At 37.8% G+C, this 18,238-nt stretch overlaps 3 protein-coding genes across 7 annotated transcripts; 2 read left to right on the forward strand and 1 right to left on the reverse strand.

Annotated features, from left to right (window-relative positions):
- The first annotated feature begins 146 nt into the window (after positions 1-146).
- On the forward strand, positions 147-5,621 carry LOC113769873 (pentatricopeptide repeat-containing protein At5g55840). Of its 4 annotated transcripts, none has more exons than XM_027314186.1 (7): positions 147-373; positions 483-3,828; positions 3,943-4,048; positions 4,246-4,428; positions 4,620-4,724; positions 4,870-5,091; positions 5,177-5,621. In XM_027314186.1, exons 1-2 carry the CDS (start codon positions 208-210, stop codon positions 3,785-3,787), a joined length of 3,471 nt encoding a protein of 1,156 aa, XP_027169987.1. In that variant the 5' UTR covers positions 147-207; the 3' UTR covers positions 3,788-3,828; positions 3,943-4,048; positions 4,246-4,428; positions 4,620-4,724; positions 4,870-5,091; positions 5,177-5,621. The 4 variants fall into 4 exon arrangements, with proteins under 4 accessions (XP_027169987.1, XP_027169988.1, XP_027169986.1 ...); XM_027314187.1 differs by having other exon boundaries at positions 4,246-4,415; XM_027314185.1 differs by having other exon boundaries at positions 4,246-4,724.
- Positions 5,622-6,371: 750 nt separating this feature from the next.
- Positions 6,372-8,926, forward strand: LOC113770789 (protein NOI4). Its single transcript, XM_027315370.1, has 3 exons — positions 6,372-6,545; positions 7,728-7,910; positions 8,466-8,926. Exons 1-3 carry the CDS (start codon positions 6,540-6,542, stop codon positions 8,508-8,510), a joined length of 234 nt encoding a protein of 77 aa, XP_027171171.1. The 5' UTR covers positions 6,372-6,539; the 3' UTR covers positions 8,511-8,926.
- A 793-nt stretch (positions 8,927-9,719) lies between these two features.
- Positions 9,720-17,755, reverse strand: LOC113770176 (transmembrane emp24 domain-containing protein p24beta2-like). Of its 2 annotated transcripts, XM_027314568.1 has the most exons (12): positions 17,363-17,755; positions 16,883-17,201; positions 15,898-16,032; positions 15,565-15,696; positions 14,581-14,793; positions 14,168-14,389; positions 13,733-14,080; positions 13,110-13,616; positions 11,919-12,116; positions 10,409-10,595; positions 10,209-10,316; positions 9,720-10,036 (listed from the first exon to the last, which is right to left on the reverse strand). In XM_027314568.1, exons 1-12 carry the CDS (start codon positions 17,647-17,649, stop codon positions 9,903-9,905), a joined length of 2,790 nt encoding a protein of 929 aa, XP_027170369.1. In that variant the 5' UTR covers positions 17,650-17,755; the 3' UTR covers positions 9,720-9,902. The 2 variants fall into 2 exon arrangements, with proteins under 2 accessions (XP_027170369.1, XP_027170368.1); XM_027314567.1 differs by lacking the exons at positions 13,110-13,616; positions 13,733-14,080; positions 14,168-14,389; ... (3 more) ...; positions 16,883-17,201; positions 17,363-17,755 and adding an exon at positions 12,210-12,392 and having other exon boundaries at positions 11,919-12,119.
- Between the last annotated feature and the right edge of the window lie 483 nt (positions 17,756-18,238).

Here is an 18,238-nt window from a genome sequence, read left to right on the forward strand (position 1 = left end):
CTCAGTCCAACAACTAAAAATTTCGTTGACGAGACTACCCTTGTCTCTTCTTCACATTTTCTTCCCCGTACACAAGTACGGTTCTTGGTAGATACTCTGGCACCGACTTCTAGCAAGATGTCTCGTTTGCTTAAGAGGCGGCAAATACACCCTCCCAAATCCCTGGTACCAACAAAAAAGAAATACAATTGAATTAATACAGATGTCATGCGTTCTTGTTTGGGCTCTGCAACATCCAGAGACTTTTTTCTTTTTCCCCAAAATGGAGTAAAAATCCGAGCTTTTTCCAAAATGGGCAGAATTTCTAAAGATTTCCCAGAACAACTGAAAGGTACTCCCAAAAGCAGAAGAGCAGCAGATACAGAGTCACCTGGTACTTTGTTTCTATCATGTCTGAATTTCTATTCTCTTTACTTTCTGTGTGTGTGTGTGTGTGTGTGGCCGTGTTTGAGTGCATAAAGTCTTGTGCTTTATGGTAATAGGTGATAAGCGGGAAAGAAGTATTCATACAATTTTGACAATAGATCGTTGGGAGTCACTGAACCGGATGGAATACAGGATGGCATCATTGAGGCCAGTCCACGGAAGATTATCTTTGAAAATTCTCAATTGGGTCATAAAGCAACCAGGTTTGGAGCTCAGTCACATAATTCATATGTACTGTATAACGGCCCACATACTTATTAGAGCAAAAATGTATGACTCTGCTAAGTCAATTTTGATGCATTTATCTGAGATGCGCTTTGGGTCAAGTTATGTTTTTGATGCTCTTATGAATACATATCGTCTTTGCAAATCAAACCCTTCAGTTTTTGACATTTTGATAAGGGTTTATGTAAGAAGAGGGATGGTTGAGGATGCTTTGGAGATATTTTCTTTAATGGGTTGTCGGAAGTTTAGGCCCTCAGCGGATTCTTGTAATATGATCCTAGCTGCGATGATGAAGGGCAGGCGTGCGGATTCAGTATGGTCATTTTTCAAGGAAATGCTGGCAAATAATGTATGCCCTAATGTAGGAACATTTAATATACTGTTGAATGCTCTTTGTTTGGAGGGAAAGCTTAAGAATGCGGGTTATCTACTAAATAAGATGGAAGAAAGTGGTTATGCTCCAAACATTGTTACCTATAACACGTTGCTTAACTGGTATTGCAAGAACGGAAGATACAAATCCGCTTTTGGGCTGATGGATCGCATGAGTTCTAAGGGTATTGAAGCTGACGTGTGTACTTATAACATGTTTATGAATGAACTTTGTAGAAATAATAGGAGTGCAAAAGGTTATTTATTGCTGAGAAAGATGCGGAAGAGGAGGGTATTCCCAAATCAAGTGACATATAATACACTCATTAGTGGGTTTGTCAGAGAGGCAAAAATTGGGGTTGCTACTCAGCTTTATGAAGAGATGTTGAGTTTTCACCTTTCACCGAACCATATCACTTACAATGCCTTGATTAATGGGCTTTCTCTGGAAGGAAACTTTGAAGAAGCTTCAGAACTTCTCAACAAAATGGAAGAAGGAGGACTACAACCTAATGAAGTCAGTTATGGTGCTGTTGTGAATGGGTTATGCAAGCATAATAAGGTAGATTTGGCAAGAAATCTTTTCGAGAGAATGAGGATTAAGGGTATGGTTATTAGTCCAAATTCCTATACCATGCTGATGGATGGGCTATGTAAGAATGGAATGCTCGAGGAGAGTATACAAGTGCTTGGCGCAATGTTTGAGGATGGTGTAAATCCTGATTTAATCACATATTCAGTACTTGTAAATGGATTCTGTAGAGCTGGAAGGATGAATAGTTCAAAGGAGATAATCTGTAAGATGTATAGATCTGGACTGGTAGTGAATTATACTGTATATTGTACATTACTGTATCATTTTTGCCAGCAGGGAAACATTGCTGAAGCAATGAGAACCTATGCATTAATGCATAAAAGTGGCCATGTTCCTGATCTTTTTGTTTGCAACTTATTGGTATCCTCCCTTTGTAGGCGTGGGAAGATAGGTGAAGCAGAAGATTTCATGCATCACATGCATAGAATTGGTATTACTCCCAATTCATTTACTTTTAATAGTGTAATTGGTGGCTGTAGAAACAAAGGTGATGGGCTAAAGGCATTTTCTTTGTTTGATGATATGATTCAATTGGGTAATCACCCAAGCTCTTACACATATGCGAGTCTTTTAAAATCACTATGCACAGCAGGGAATCTTTTAATAGGAGTGAAATTTTTTGATCAACTTCGGCACATCCCTTATGCTGTCAATGCTGCTGCATACAACATCTTACTGGCTGAGACTTGTAAATCAGGAAAGTTCCAGATGACATTAAGCCTTTTAGACGAAATGGTTTCAAATAATGTGCTTCCTGATAATTGCACATATACTAGTCTTTTTGATGGGTTATGTAGAAAAGGCAGGATGGTTACTGCAATTTTACTGTTTGGAAGAGCATTGGAAAGAGGAACCTTCTTTCCTAACCAGGTACTGTATACCTGTATCATCAATGGGCTTTTCAAGAGTGGCCATCCAAAGATTGCTACTTATTTTTATGATGAGATGTTAAAAAATGGTTTGAACGTTGATACAGTAGCATTCAATGCTATGCTGGATGGTTATTCAAGAATTGGACAACTAGCAAAGGCCAAGAGTCTTTTCTCAATGATGAGTGGTAGAAATTTGTGCCCTAATTTGGCTACGTATAATATTCTTTTACATGGGCACTCCAAGCAACAACGCATATCAGAATGCTTTTCCTTGTATGCCACTATGGTGAGGAAAGATCTTCTTCCTGATAAAATAACATACCATTCTATAATTCTCGGACTCTGCGAGTCAGGGATGCTGGATATTGGTGTCAAATTTCTTAAAAAGATGATTTTGGAGGGGACTATGGCTGACACCATGATGTTTAACATGCTAATTACCAAATATTCTGAGAGGGACGAAATGGAGAAGGTCTTTGACCTTTTGAACATAATGAGGTCTATTGGAGTTTCAGAGGATGGAGATACTTACAGCTCCATACTTATGGGACTTGGAAGAACATCTAATTTCCAAGCATCTCGTATTGTGTTGCATGGAATGTCAGGAAAAGGCTTTATACCTACAGAAAGACAATACTGTAGCGTAATCACTGGTTTGTGTAGAGTGGGAGACATACGCGGAGCATTCAGGTTAAAAGATGAGATGGAGACACTAGGCCTGAGCTCCCAAAATGTAGCTGACAGTGCCATGGTTAGAGGCCTTGTGCGACGTGGAAAGACAGAGGAAGCAATGTTTTTTCTTGATTGCATGCTAAGGGGAAAACTTGTGCCAACTGTTGCAACTTTTACAACTCTCATGCATCAGTTTTGCAATGAATCTAAATTTTCTGAGGCATTGGAGTTAAAAACTATAATGGAACTTCATGGAAGAAAGCCAGATGCTGTTACATACAATGTTCTTATATCAGGCCTTTGTGTCAGCGGTGACAAACTTCAAGCATTTGATTTGTACAAGGAAATGAAGCAGAGGGGTCTCTGCCCCACTGTCACAACCTTTAGGGTGCTCCTTCATGCAGTTTCTTCTGAAAATGATTCTGTTAAGGGCAAAACCCTTCTAGTGGATCTGCAAGAAAGAGGACTGATAAGTCAAGATTTGGATGCCCAACTTTGGCGCAAGACATCAGTGGTTGCAATGGAGAAGTTAGACTTCTTGATCAAAAGAAAGAGTAGCTGCAGCCACGAAAAGGAGTATAGCCATTGGGAATATTCATCATTCGGCACTTCTGCAAGTTTATGATTGTTTCAGATGATTTAAACTGCCATCTCACTCCACACTAGGTCTATTTCCTATACCAAAACTTTTGAGTTCTCGAGTAATTATCTGTATGTACAGATGTTTGTTTTATGTTCTTGGTATGAATGAGATTTTTTTTAATTTTAATGTTATTTCAGCCTTTGAGTAGTTATCATCAGAATCAACTCCTTGGGTGCCAAAAAGGATGACTAGATTTTGCATTTTTTATGGTCAGAGCAGACGCTTGTGGACCATCTCAATAAGGTAATTTTGTTCAATTTCACTGCTTTAAAACTTGTCTAGGATGCCCAAAATGAGGTTGAGTTGGTATCCTCATAACTAAGATTGGTCTTTTTAAGCGGTTTGTAACATTGCCTTTCAACAATGCCTTCTTCCAACTCAGGAGTATTGGCTTATATTTGACATGTTGTAAACTGATTTGTGCTTTTCTTAATTCACAGGATTTGAATTGGAATCGGACCCTTGAGAAGTTATCAGCTATGTGTGCTCCTCTGACCTCTCACTTGATCCTGCTCTTCAGATGTAAAATTTCCAGAAACCAAGGAGAATAAGGCGAGTAAAAACTTGTGGAGGAAGAAAATGAGTTAAACTTGTTTGCGATTTATGGAAGGTTAAATTTTTCTGTAAGTTTTTAAGTAACAGTTATTCTTATGCTGCATTATGGACCTTGGAGCAGGTTCTTAGAAATATTTTGTCACATGACTCTTGTCTTTCAGCTTCCACGATTTCTCGCAAGTGTTTTTTGACTTGATATATGTACGTGTCTAAATTGTTTGATGACATGCATGGTCATGTTTATCTCTCTCATTGGAAGGATTTTTGAAGTGGTAATCTGCTTTCCAACTCTCAAATTTTGGGCTCATTTGGAGAAATCCAGGCGTGAAGAATTCTTCAAATTCTCCTGGCAAGGAGCGTAAAGGTAGATAACATACAAGTCAATTTAGAAGTAATGTGACTATACCAGTAATGCGGAATTGGTATCAAGTAGCCATTAAGGTGTGAAAGCGTTTAATTCCTTGTAAAAGCAGCCACTGGCTAACTCTCTGTGTCACTGTTCTTGGCAGCTTCTTTGCAGAGTACCTCCTCCTAATAGTTCCGTGCTGAAGTAGCTATGCAAAATACTTGAATGGCATCCATGCCTGCCTGCCTGCTGAAATCTCGGCTTTTATTGCTGTTCTTAACAGAGATGGTCAAGAGGCATGAACAAGAAGGTGATCATAAAGCTTATCAAGGTCTGCTTGCTGGACTCGATTGCCTGATTATGGTCAAGAGCTGGAAAAAAAAAGGTCAGATTGGTAACAACCTGTGATTATTGTTACAATTTTAGGTCTCCAGGTAAAATAATGGAATACATCTGTTTTCGCGATGCAGCCAGGAACAGATATGTGTTATGGAGTGCGCAAGTGCGGGGTGTGTTGTGTTGTGTGAAACTTCATCAATCTGCACTTTCTACTGGAGGGGAGGCAAGTGGAATGGATCGTACGCAATATGACATATGGTCTTTCAATGATTGAGGAGGGGGCAATAATTTGGTGGGCAGAAGGTTGTGACTTGTGATGAAGCGTAAGCTCCCTCAGTTGACTTCATTATACAGTGGCTTGTGATGAAGATGGTGTACCGTCCTTATTTCTTTACTCAATTCTCTAATTTATTTATTCCTTTCTCCTCCGTATTCTTTTTCTTTTTTTTTTTTTTTTACCATGACCAATGATCTCCGTATTCTCTGTTGTAATTAATGTTCGGGGATTATGGAACTTTTAACTGATACACTTTCTAGAACTGAGAAAATGTGTGAATGCTGACTTCTTCAAAGGTGTTTAATTTTTTTTTTTTTTTTTTTTTTTTATCTTTGTCATGCTTTTGTTGTTGTCGTTTTATTATTATGTGAATGTGAATGTGAATGTGAAAGAAAATTCAAAAGTCAGTCAGTCTTGGAGGAGAATCACTAAAACACGCAGAAGAAGAACTGAAGAGAAGATGACAAAATGATTGTGGGCCCGTTTGTGGGGTTGTACTTGTACTGCTAACTGGTAATTATATTATTATTTTATTATTTTATTATTGTAAACGAGTCATGCTGCTCGGTTAGATTAGATGCGATTTTAACATGCTATTATTACTAATTACTGTGCAGATGGAATCTCTCTCTCTCTCTCGATTCCAAATATTAATTATAAAATATTTTCTTGAAGGAGTAAAAACTCTTAAATTTGGAAAACGTTCAATTTCAGATACGGTAATTAATAATAATCTTTTAATTCAAACGCTACTACTGCTACTATTTAGTGAAAAGATCAAATATATATTTAGCTTCATATGATATTTTTCCTTTTTTTTTTTTTTTTTTTTTACATATTCAAGGGATATTTCCGGAGTCTGGAACTTTACATAGAGATAAACCTTAAACTAAGGCAAGGAAAATTGTCCGGACAGAAAATAATAATAATGATAATAATAAAAACACGGATCCCCCAAATCCAATCCATTATTACCACTGCTACAATAATACTCTGCTACTTTATGCACATATATATATATATATATACATACATATGTCTGTATACATATACGCTCACACCCAACTACGGAAGAATTGCAATTCCATTTCTCTTTCTTTCTCTTTTTATTTCTCTCTGTCATCTCTCTCTATTTCTCTCTCTTTTCTCAGCTCCGCCAGTGCGATTTGATTAGTCATTTTCGCCTTAACGAAAATATCTCTCCTGTTTGTGGATTCATGTCGGTATGTATTCTTCTGTGTGTAATTTCTTTTTGCCATAAACGGGAAAAAAATTTGTAATCTTGCTTTTGACTAGAAAAGAAAGAAACCGGATTGCCCTAGATTCTCTTTCTGTGTTCCTTCAACTCTTTTGGTGGGTATTCGATTTTGATGTTTGGATCAATTTTTTTTTTTTTTTTAGTTTTATTCTTTGATTGTATTTGTTCTTCTTTTCTTTTTTGTTTGTTTGTTTATTGTATTCGCTGATTAACTTGAAGGGAAACTGTAAAATAACTAGTATTAATTGAGTTTCTAGTTTCAGTAAATGTCCCTTTTTTTCAAAAAAAAATCCGTTTTTTGGTCATGATTTTTGCCATTGGTGATGGAAGTACTTGTAAATTTACTCAATACAAGGATGAACGGAAGAAAAAGTTGCTTCCTTCATCTATTTTATTAGGTAAACCTGTTATGTTAGCTTCTGCTGTTTACTTCTTATCATGCAATCAACTGGAAATTTCTATCAATCCTTATGTACTTAAACATATTAATTAAGTTCAGTGGAAAGATATAGCTAGACATACTATAATTGGTGAAGTTGATGTAGCCTGACCTAACTTATGGACTCAAAATGTCTGATTTGATGCATTAAGCATTTGAAGAGTCAATCTTGATTGTATTGTTTTGGTGACTAAAGCTTATTCTTTTCAGAACAAAGCCTACTCATCTGGTCTTCAGTGGTTTTCTTCCCTTAGTTTGCACACAATAATGGAATGGAATTTCTTTGAAACCAGAATGTTGAATTCACTGCTTATTCTTATGGAGATCTTTCTCCTCTACAATTTGGTGCTTCAAAATGTTAACAAGTTGGTGGAAATTGGCTTGTGTTTCTTTAGGTCCCTTAGGTAATAAAACTCTAGAAGTTATGAAGGCACATGAAAGATGTTTGATTTATTTTCAGTAGCGCAAGGATAGATGTAGTTTAAGTAATTACTATTGTCTCAAATATCACCTGCATTTTAGTTGAAAAAGAACGATTTGTGCTCCTAACCAAAATTTGCAAATTGGTTTACCTTTCCTGGTACTGTGCTTGTAACTTTGTATAGTTAGGAATTTGTGAAGCCTTTGTTTTGCAAAGCATTTGGCCTTTTCTGATATGGGAACAAGGGTATGGCTGACCAAAATCTTAATGCATTGTGCTTCTGGTAGGAGAAGGGTCGACCATTGCCAAAGTTTGGTGAATGGGACGTTAATGACCCAGCTTCTGCAGAAGGATTTACTGTGATTTTCAACAAGGCCAGGGATGAGAAAAAAACTGGCGGAAAGCCTGAGTCACCATCAAAGGCAGATGCTGCAGCTAAACAAGGAGTGGATCCAGTGAAACCTCAGGGTGTAAGTTGCCTTGAGTTTTTCTCTAAAACTATTTTCATGGACATGAGAGGGTGTGACTGGTAACGGAAATTCCCCTTGCAGTGGGCATCTTTGCATCAATTTGTTACAAATGCTGAGATTTTTGTGATAGCATTAGCGTTCTTTTTGCCTTAGCAAATGGAAAACCAAAGTTCTGAATCTTTTTTACTTCTTTCAATTGGGATAAATTCATTTAACATACTCTAGCTTTCTGTACTTATCCTACAAAATAATTGCAAACACTTCTATCGTACTTGGAAGCATCTTTTTGTCTTAAAAGTTTCAATATTCTTTTTATCATACTCATATCTGTCTTTTGATATCTAACTTGCTTGGCTGGTTGCTCCAACTAATTAGACTGGTCAAAATTGGTGGAGAGTCCAGTATACTGTGTGCCTGCTAGTGTGCATTTCAGCTACATCAAGACCATTGCTTGATGTTGTAGCTTTTGATTTATTTCAAAAGATTTTGGTTTGTTAGCATTATAAAATTGCGCTCTAGTTATTGTACTGGTGTTGATGTTGTGTTTGCTTGCAGAAAAAATGGTTTTGCTGCATGCAAAGCCCACATGCAGAATCTTGACGAGATTGATCCCTGTATCAGCTAAATAGAGGCGTCATGTGCATAATCAATCCCACATTTTATCTCCCTCTACATAGGAGTTGCAGGGTGGTAGCAGTCACTGCTAGAGTCCATTTTCTGTGCTGCAAACTTTGTTGGTGTAGGGGAAAAGAAGATCAAATACACTGAATTCTCAATATATCTATATGTTATATCTTGTTGGATTATTGTTGGGAGTTAGGTTTTCTGTTAACTTTAGTTTCTTTATTATGTGGTTTGTAGAGCTGTTGTTGATCATCGATCGTTTTTCTTAACATTCACCATTTTATTACTTGCTGGGTCTTTTTGCGCTGTTTGTATTGTGGGATGTGGTGAGCTTTAAGCAATATGCTGTATATGAACCTTTTACGAAACAGACTCTTGTACTCTTCGTTTTCTTTAGCCTCTCTTTAATTTCCTTGTTGGCCGCACAAATTGTAGAGCGCTGGGTTTGAGCTTTATGGTTATCCGCCCCCTCCCTCGCGTCACTCATCAGTTTGTTGAATTTTTTGATAATGGAAATATCACCATGTCAGGCTGGAAGACGTTGGCAGATTCTTTACCATTTTTGACGGGTCTATAACGTGGCTATGCATGATAAGCCCCTCACGGATCCTTTTTCTGTTCCTCAGTTCAGCATTCTGGCAAATTCATGTTCTTCCTCTCGGCCTCCAGCCAAAACATAAATGATCCTGTGTTAAGCGGACTTGATTCTGCCCTTCATATGGGCTCTTTGCTCAAAAGACAAGCCTGATAGCTGTTCAAGTTTCCCGTAAATGAGCCTGCTGAATGGTCCAAGCCCGTAAAAATTGGGGCCACTTTCTGTCATTTCGTTTGATCGTCTTCCCTGACCAAAAAGTGTCTAAATCTGCCTACAATTTCCATTGACTTGGGCACAGAGCATCGTCGATTCGTGGTATAATTTGCTACTCAACTAGCTACCACAAACAAAATAAATTAAACTGTGTGGACTGTAGCATGCATGAGGAACAATTGCAGGGTTCGCGAGATTGAAGAACACTCACGGTTTCACATAAACGTAATAGGAGTTAATCACTTCGCAACCGAGAAAAGTATAGCAACTATAGCAGCAGTTTAAAAGGTAGGAATTATTGTTAATAACCCTTGTTTCACATCCCTAATTTAGTTGCAAGCCATATTTCCAAAATTGATCTTTAAGTACGAAACGAATGAAAAGCAAAGGCAAAAATAGGGGGGCTATTATTGGCTAACAAATTCTTGTAACTATATATACTTCAGAACAACATGCATAACTTCTATGGCGTCCGCATAATTCTCAAAATGGGTAAAAGAAGTCGATGACTATGCTATTACACTGATGCTAACGAGCATCCTGACAAAACTCTGAAACGGCTAAACTCTGGAGATTCCAAGCTTCCGGTCAAATAATCGACGCAAGAGGTAAACTTGTAAAACACTCGCAGCAATCAGAGCCAATGATTCATACATAGCTTTGTGCATAACTCTTTTGCCCATTCCTTCATTCACTGCATGTCCACGGAAGATATCAAGCCTATGCTTTATACCAAGTGTCCATTTGTATTGGCATACAAGTTGGAAAGGCACATTAAAGAAACTATTCAACAACGGCATATGACTATTCTATGGAAGAAAACTATAAAAAAAAAAAAAAAATTGAGAACAAGAGATTTGCAGTACCTATTGCCTGGCGTTCAGTTTGAGCTTCTAGCCAATGCTGTTCGAATTGAATGTTATATAAAGCCTCCTCTAGCTTGCTAATATGCTCAAACAATGGTTTGAAATGCTCTATGAAATTCACAACAGATGCAGTAAGTTGACTCTCCCAATTTGGATTGAAGAACAAACAGAAGTTAAGAATGATTACAGAATATGCTCACCATCTTTTGCATGCTCATCATGAAATACAAAATGACCAGCTTGCACGTCAAAGTCTATGGTTTCATGATAAGGAGACTTGTTGGTAAAACAGAACTTGTAAACTCCTTCATGGTAAGCCACAAACTCATCCTTCTCACTTGTCTTGTCCCGAAAGTCATGAACTTGTTCGCCAGTTGGTCCCTTTACCTGATATTTCCAGAAAGGAGAGAAAACCAAATATGCATTGAAACAAAACCAGTGAAACTTGATCTTGCTTTCATCACGACATATTCAACAAAAGAACCCACCACATTGTTCCCTCACATTAATCAATCAACTAACGTGATATCGATGGCTAGTTTTGTGACAAAAGTTTTGGGCGCACCATCAGCAACTGTTAGATGTATTCTAGTAAGAGCCCTAAAGGACTAGCCTAGTGGCAAGAATAAACTTGAATGGCTTCATCTCAAGAAATGAGAATTCTCAGATAAAAGAACCTTTTTGCTTACAGTATCCTGTTCTGAATCCCAGTGGCAAGAGCTTTTGGGGTTTAAACTAACAATTATTTGCCAATCTTCTAGCAACACTTCTCTGCTATTATTGACTTTCTAACCAAAGACTCTACACGGACAATTTTGTTCAATCTTGAACACTAACCTGAGAAGATGATGTTAATCGATTACAGACAGGCATGCACATTTACATAAGCAAGAAGGTGTTTATGTTGTATGCTGTTAACAGAGTTTATCATATAGAAAAGCACGTCAAAATACTAACTGATATCTATCTGTGGTCCAAACAAGTAGGAGAATATACATCTCTCTGGCCCTCATGCTTGCACATGCAACCAGCTGCAGATAGCTATCACCACAATCTATATGGTGCAGAAGCATATAACCTCATAAGAACTGTCTGTGTGTTGGACTTGGATAGCAAATAATGTTCTCGAATTTTAACATATCTAAAAGTAAACGAGAAGTTAGATACTTTCAACTCTTTCACTAGGGGAATTTCAAGGGAAATGTTTCATTGCTTCCTCTTATGTGCTCCATTTTCTTAATCAATACTCCAACAACTTGGAGAATGAGCAGCATTACAACTACAAGAAAGACGTAAAATATTAATTCACATTTCCCTACCACCAAAGAATATTTCTCCAGGACGCCTGCACAGACCGTCCTCCATTAACACAAACCATTCTATCTCAGGACAAATTTTTTAGTAGCAACAATTAGTCTATTTTCAGATAACCAAGTTCAAACTTTGATAAATACTTCTAATAAAGAATCAACATTTAGACCACGCGTACAACAGCCAAGTGGTTAACTTATTAGCATAAATTTAACCTAGGAAACACTAGGTTTTCGATTAAATTGCCTCCCTTAAACGAGGGGGGGGGGGGGGGGGGAACAGAGAAGTAAGAGCTAAAATGAAAATAGGAAAGATAGAATTTTTAACCTCAAAAACATAAACATCTCTGCTAGGATACAAATTAGAAATTTAAAACGAATAAAGGAAGATGAGAAATACCACAAGATCAACGCCCTCATGACTGAAATGCCACGAACCATCTGACTTAATCACCACAAAAGAATAGTGAACGGTGGCTCCATATTCAACCTTATGGGATATGCATTCTTCTCTGTCTATCACAAATCTAATCCCAAAACAACTACCTAAGCTCGATACAAGCACCACCGTCACGACCCACCACCAGATTTTCATCATCTTCTGCATTCAGTTCATCAAAATCCAATCTTTTAATTCCTATCAATAATACCTACCCGAAGAAGAAATCAAACAAAGGGGACAGAATATTACCGTGTTTGGAATCTTAGTGATACAGATTAACCAATTGCAGCTGCTGTTTTAACAAGATTAAGACTTTTTTTTTCTTTGGTGTTTTATTTTCTTTTCCACTGTTTCAACCTTTTTTCTGGGCGGAGGCTTGGAGTTGGGGGTTGGGACTTGGGACTTGGACTTTGTGAAATGTACTTCGGTTTGGTGATCTAGGCTGAAGGAGATTTGATGTTATGCTTAGGATGCACCATAAGTACGATGGTTACTCGGGATACGTGGTTTTTGCAGAGACTACCAATCAGATTTTTCCACGTGGAAAAGGATAATATTAGTAAGTAATACATTACTCTTACAATAAAGATAGAGAGAAGGAATTAATTGCAAAATAGAAATAATAATAATAATATCACTTAGCGGCTTTTACGTCATAATGAATTCTCACTTTATGCTACTTCACACGTTGAAGACTTGTTCAGATAATAATAATATCACTTAGCGGCTTTTGACTTTTTGTTTGATTTGTTTTACATTGAAGACTTATTTCAGTGTGACGTGTTTTTTTGTTCTTTTCTTGATTTGCCAAACTAGAATGACGTCGTCAACTCACAGCGAGAAGCAAGAATTCTTTTTTTTTTTGTGTTTCTTTGGGTTTTTTTTTTTTTTGGGGGGGCGGGGGGGAGGGGGGTGTTGTTGATTGGAGGAGCGCTGATAGAACATGGAATTGACGAGTGTAATAAGCGATTAATAAAGTGTATGGTTATAAAAAAAAACTCAGGCAAAGGAAGATAGCAGACGATCAACAAAAATATGTTACCCCTGACCCATATGAAAGTACGAGAGAGTCTAAACTCTCATGCTTGAAAGCAAAAAAATTCAGTACAGAAGTGTGAAAGAAGTACAAGCAAGAAGTGCCAAGAAAACAGATTTGCTAGTTACAGAGCTTGGCATTCTGCCGTTGTCCTTTCTAAAGAAAAGAGCATCAAACAAAGGTAAATTGATTACAATGAAAGCCCCGCAAAGAAGAATCTGCAAAGCCATGGTTTCCCAAAGAAAGCTGAGAGATAAATTGGCCTTCAGTTTCATTAGTATTCCTGTCAAGCAAAACAGGTTGAGCAGTGCCAATGTCGATATAATGATAAACATTGGTGACGTGGTTCCAAACTCCAATATCTCTTCCCCGTATCTCTTGGAGGCATCCTCATCAGAGACTTTGCTTGAGATGACAAATTTCAGGTCAGAAAAGCCTAGCAACTTTAAGATTGTATCCACAAAGGCTAACAGGTAAGAGCTGGTTCTTTTGTAAAGCCACATTCTCTGTTCATTCCACCAGCCCAGAAATGTTCCGCCTGATAAAAGAAACTCAACAGCACTGTATATGTGCTCCGCGATGATAACATAAGCAAATGGAAGAAACCATACGCTTGAGACCTGGATTCGAAAGAAACATATCAACCATCGATTGATATTTGATACAAATTAAGGAAAAAAAGGGTAAGGGGCCGGTTGACTATAATAGTACGTGTAAAAATTAGAGAACTATGTACCTGTGGAAATAAGGGAATGCCTTTGAGTAGATGAAGGGAAGGGATGATGGAGTAATACAATACCGCCACGCAATTAGGAGACCATAAACAGTAAATTAAGTACCCCATTGTAAGGCCAATGTGAATCCTTCCCAGTCCATACCATGCTGGACTGTACTTTGAAAGCAGAATTTGTAGATCACCCTCAGACCATCTCTTTTGCTGCACAAGTATCTGATCCAATGTCGTCCCTGCAACACCCAAAAATGCTGGCCTTTCTGGATTAGGATAGACTGATTTCCATCCTTGGCATTGAATGGACAAACCAGTTATCACGTCTTCAACTGGACACCCATACTTTAAACCCATCTGTATGCCAAAATAGTTGCTAGTGTCATAATAATGAATTTGACAACACAACAAAATTAATAATGTGGATATGTGTAAGAACAAGACCTCATGCCCCCATTCAGTATTTTGCTCGTATGTACAGCTTGCCAGGCTCTTAAGTCTTTCTTCCAGTTCATGCACATTGCCCATCTTGCACTCATTCTGTGTCTTCAAATCAATCTTATAACACTTGCTGTACTTTCTTCCACTCAGGATTTCTCTTCTCTGAAAGCATCCACTTCCAATATATGGTGGACCTCCAAAGGCATCCAAACCGTGGAATTCCACCTTAATTACAGAACCAGGGTCTTTTTAAGATATTGAAGCATAACATGGACTGACTATACTGGTCAAGTATGACAGAGTTTATAAGTAAATTATCTACCTCTATAGTAGCTTAAGAATTCACGCAATGGGGTAATGAAACAATAGGCAAGGTTAATGTACACAAGCAAGAACTTCTATGTTATTCTACTCACCTCTCTACCCGCTGTCATTGAGTTAGCGTACAAATCATTCTTAGTAATGTTCTTGAAGATCTGTGGAAACTGGACGTAAGCAAACTCGTGGCCTTTTTCCTCATCCATCAAGAAACAAAGAGCATCTCGTATTGATTGTGAATCATTTGAGTACATATCACAGTCCACATTTAGGATCACTGGTCCATTGCTGATCTCGGACGACACCCTTATCTGCATTAAGCACAAAGTGTCTATAAATATCTCACACGGGATTAATATTCTAAAAATCTTTTGGGTATCTCATAGGAGACATGAGGGTAAAAAATTAGAAAACTTATGGAGAAGGATTTTCAAGTCTAAAATAGTTATTGAAACCAACCCAGCAGAAGGACCGGGTTGGCGGATCAGTGGTTCAACTGGCAGGTCATTGATTGAACCGTCGGATCAAACTATATAATAAAACAATATACAATATAATTAAATAAACACATAAATTATAATAAAATTACAAAAATTCTTAAATATTAACAAGTCATAACCTATTCATATTTCATAGTTCATACACACAAGCCATACTCATATGTGTTTCTTAGTTCATGAATTCATATTGATATTATATACAAACATAAATGATAAATCTAAGTGTCAAAAAAAGAAAGAAACCCTAATTCCCAAATCCCTTTTCAGTTTTTCTCATCTAACTGTCAAAAAGACGACAATGACTATGTTGATGTGACTGGTCAAATTAAATAATTAGATAAAAGATAATTTCATAAAAATTTTTAAAACCCGCCGGGTATAACGGATCACAAGTTCGATCGTTCGCACAAAACGGTTTAAAACGAGTCATCTGCAACCATGATCCAGTTGCTAAACCGGAACGGTTCCATGATCGGTTCACCGGTTTGATCGGTTCAACTTCCGGGCTGGTTTAATAACTATATGTCTAATAGATTTGATTCGTTCATTAAGACCAAGAAGTGTATCAAGTAATCGAGTTACCAAAGCATTCATTGCTCCAGCTTTGAAGTTGTGAAAATGCTCGGGTCGCTTCTCCCTAGCCAAGTACACTAGTGTAGGCAATTTACATCCTGCAACATCCCTTGCTTCTGGGTCGCTTCCATTAACGAGAATCTGATGAAACAAAATAAGCACCTCTCAGCCAAATAAGAAGTAGAAAATGTGTTGCTTTATTGATCTGAGTAGACTGTGTAGTCGTATAACGTAGAACCGAGGTTGTCCTGGCTGGAAAACCAAAAAGAGGGAAAAAAATGCAAATGTCTCCTTTGTAATCTGATCATTTTAATTGGGACGGTTAGTATGAGTTCTACATACCTGCAGGATGGTATCATGATTCCCCCGAGATGAAGATGAATCCCACATAGCAAAGCCTTTGTGTTCTGATTTATCGGGTATTTGTCCTAGTTTGTTTGCAAGCAGAACCTTGTTCTCCAGTTGTTCATATAATTTCTGCAATTTCATCAGCACAAAATAAGAAGGCTAATTAACTGATGAGTTCCAAATTAATAGTGTCAGGCATGCTAAAGAGCAATATATCGGTAATGCAGCATAACTGCATGAACAGTCTCATGGCAACCATGAGACACAACTAGAGATTTTTTTTTTTTTTTGGACTGGGCTTACATCTGCATCTTGTGTCTTATGTTTTGTTATCAATTGGCTCTTTAATAGCTATATCATGTCATCAATATCATAACTAAGGGAACTAAGTTGGTTGTGATTGAGTATAACTTCCATCTGGACTTCCATATGATCCAAGGTACCCCTAAATATGATAGGATTATCATTTTTTTTTCCTGTGGTTAGATCATTATATATGCTGTGGCTGCCTAATACTCCAACAATGAAATTGATGTGTCGAAGCTCCTAAGGAAATAAATATGAGGCAGGCCTAATTGCATTATTGCAGTTGAAAGTAAATTATATGAGCCCTGTGGACTTGATTTTCCAGGTAGTCATTGTCAATGGTTCAAGGACGAATATGTTTCTTACCAAATTCAAATCTTTTTTGGACTTCTTTCATTATAAAATTTATTAGGACAAACAATCTTGGTAGCTAGCTCGCTTGCTCTATATATTATGAAGAAGTTGAACTTTCTTTTCAGCATCAAGAAAACTGCAGTATTTCAGGATATATTATCCTCAACTAGTCCACTGCCGTACTTAATTGACCCAAACAAATCAATTGAAAATCGATATGAAACTTAGCTTTTCTATTTCTAGGTGAGAGAGAGATGGTTTCAATGCAGAGCGGCCAAATAGTTTTCCTCAGAAGTCAGAACTAGTTTGGTGCATTTACCTTGATTGATGCAAAGTCTTTGGTATGGTTTGCATCCAAAATTCGGGGATCTGATTCAAAGTAAGCTGCAGGAGACCTTGGCTCCACCTTGTATTTCTTGCAATATGGTAGCCAATGCTTAGAGAAATAGGAAGCCTCCAGGAGTGCATGGAAGGTAAGCTCCGAGCCACCATCATCAGAGAGATAAACGCTGAGTTTCTCTGTTGGATAATCATATGCCATTACAGACAAAACAGTATTGATCACCATGATTGGTGGCTCAACAGCAGGATCAGCTGTGCAAACAAATATGTCCACTTTAGGCAGCTCATTCTCGAACCTGCAAAGCACATCGAAAAAACTCTGAAATCCCACAAGACAGAACATTCAAGACTCTAAATTTTAGCGGTATGTGATCATTGACGAATCGACAATCATAAGAGTTTGAAGAACAATGGGAACAAGAAGCCAAACCAAAAGCATAGAGGAAGGAGCCATCACCTACGGGATAGCCTGTCGGTAAAGGTACGACGATATACAAGACTCCAGCGGACGGATTGAGTGATGAACCAGTAAAGGCCAAACCAAATTTCAGCTCCAAACATTCCAATCCAAGCCCATCTCCCATCTTCCTGGGATCTTGGGATGTGACTTGCTCTATAAATCCAAATCAAGATAATCCCAACAAATATGGAAGTAGCAAACAGTCTATGAACTATCCTACCCTTCGCCTTCTCCGTCTCAAAAAGAGGAATATACTCACTTTTACCAGTAGCGCCACTTCCCATTTCTGTTGTTTTCAATATCTCTTTCTTCACTGGTTTTTCCAACTTTCAGCTCTATATATGTAGCATACATTAAGTTTCTAATACCGCAGAAATGGGCAGGCCGGGAGTTTTCAAATATTTAATTAAAGCGCAGAGAGCCATTTGAATTCTTTGCCATTATATGGAACTACTATTTATATTACGCAGTTTTATAAGACAGGAACAACCGCACACAGTTGACGAAGGCTGCTGGTGGGTTCCACTCCTACTGTAGCCTACTTTAGGGGACCCATTGCCAGCAATTATTGCAGTGTACGTTACGTAATGGAATGCGCTATAAGAGCTTGGGCTTGGGGATGGCTGCCGGTGCCTGCCACATATAAATCACTAGTGTACACGACTGGGGAGAGAATGAATTTGATTGGATTAGGAGTTAGGACACGAGTGGATAAAAACCTGCATGGCCGTGAGACCGATCCTCTGTGCCACTGTTCGGTGTCAATCTCATTTATCACGTGATAGTAGAAGAAATTTAAATAAACAGCACATGACAAATTAAATAAACAAGATACTTGATATAAATATAAAAGTGACATTGAATTATCACCGG

The sequence above is a fragment of the Coffea eugenioides genome, chromosome 5 (assembly GCF_003713205.1).
Source record: "Coffea eugenioides isolate CCC68of chromosome 5, Ceug_1.0, whole genome shotgun sequence".
Classification (NCBI taxonomy): domain Eukaryota; kingdom Viridiplantae; phylum Streptophyta; class Magnoliopsida; order Gentianales; family Rubiaceae; genus Coffea; species Coffea eugenioides.

What these genes read in the sequence shown, in the direction of transcription:
- LOC113769873 (XM_027314185.1), top strand. Translation starts at nt 208, where the DNA reads ATGCGTTCTTGTTTGGGCTCTGCAACATCCAGAGACTTTTTTCTTTTT. An exon ending in AGCAGATACAGAGTCACCTG is followed by an intron (nt 374 to 482) that starts GTACTTTGTTTC and finishes TTATGGTAATAG; the next exon opens with GTGATAAGCGGGAAAGAAGT.
- LOC113770789 (XM_027315370.1), top strand. An exon ending in ATCCAGTGAAACCTCAGGGT is followed by an intron (nt 7,911 to 8,465) that starts GTAAGTTGCCTT and finishes GTTTGCTTGCAG; the next exon opens with AAAAAATGGTTTTGCTGCAT.
- LOC113770176 (XM_027314568.1), bottom strand. Translation starts at nt 17,649, where the DNA reads ATGGGAAGTGGCGCTACTGGTAAAAGTGAGTATATTCCTCTTTTTGAG. An exon ending in AAGACTTTGCATCAATCAAG is followed by an intron (nt 16,033 to 16,882) that starts GTAAATGCACCA and finishes ATGAAATTGCAG; the next exon opens with AAATTATATGAACAACTGGA. An exon ending in ATGAGGGCGTTGATCTTGTG is followed by an intron (nt 10,596 to 11,918) that starts GTATTTCTCATC and finishes TGGAAATATCAG; the next exon opens with GTAAAGGGACCAACTGGCGA.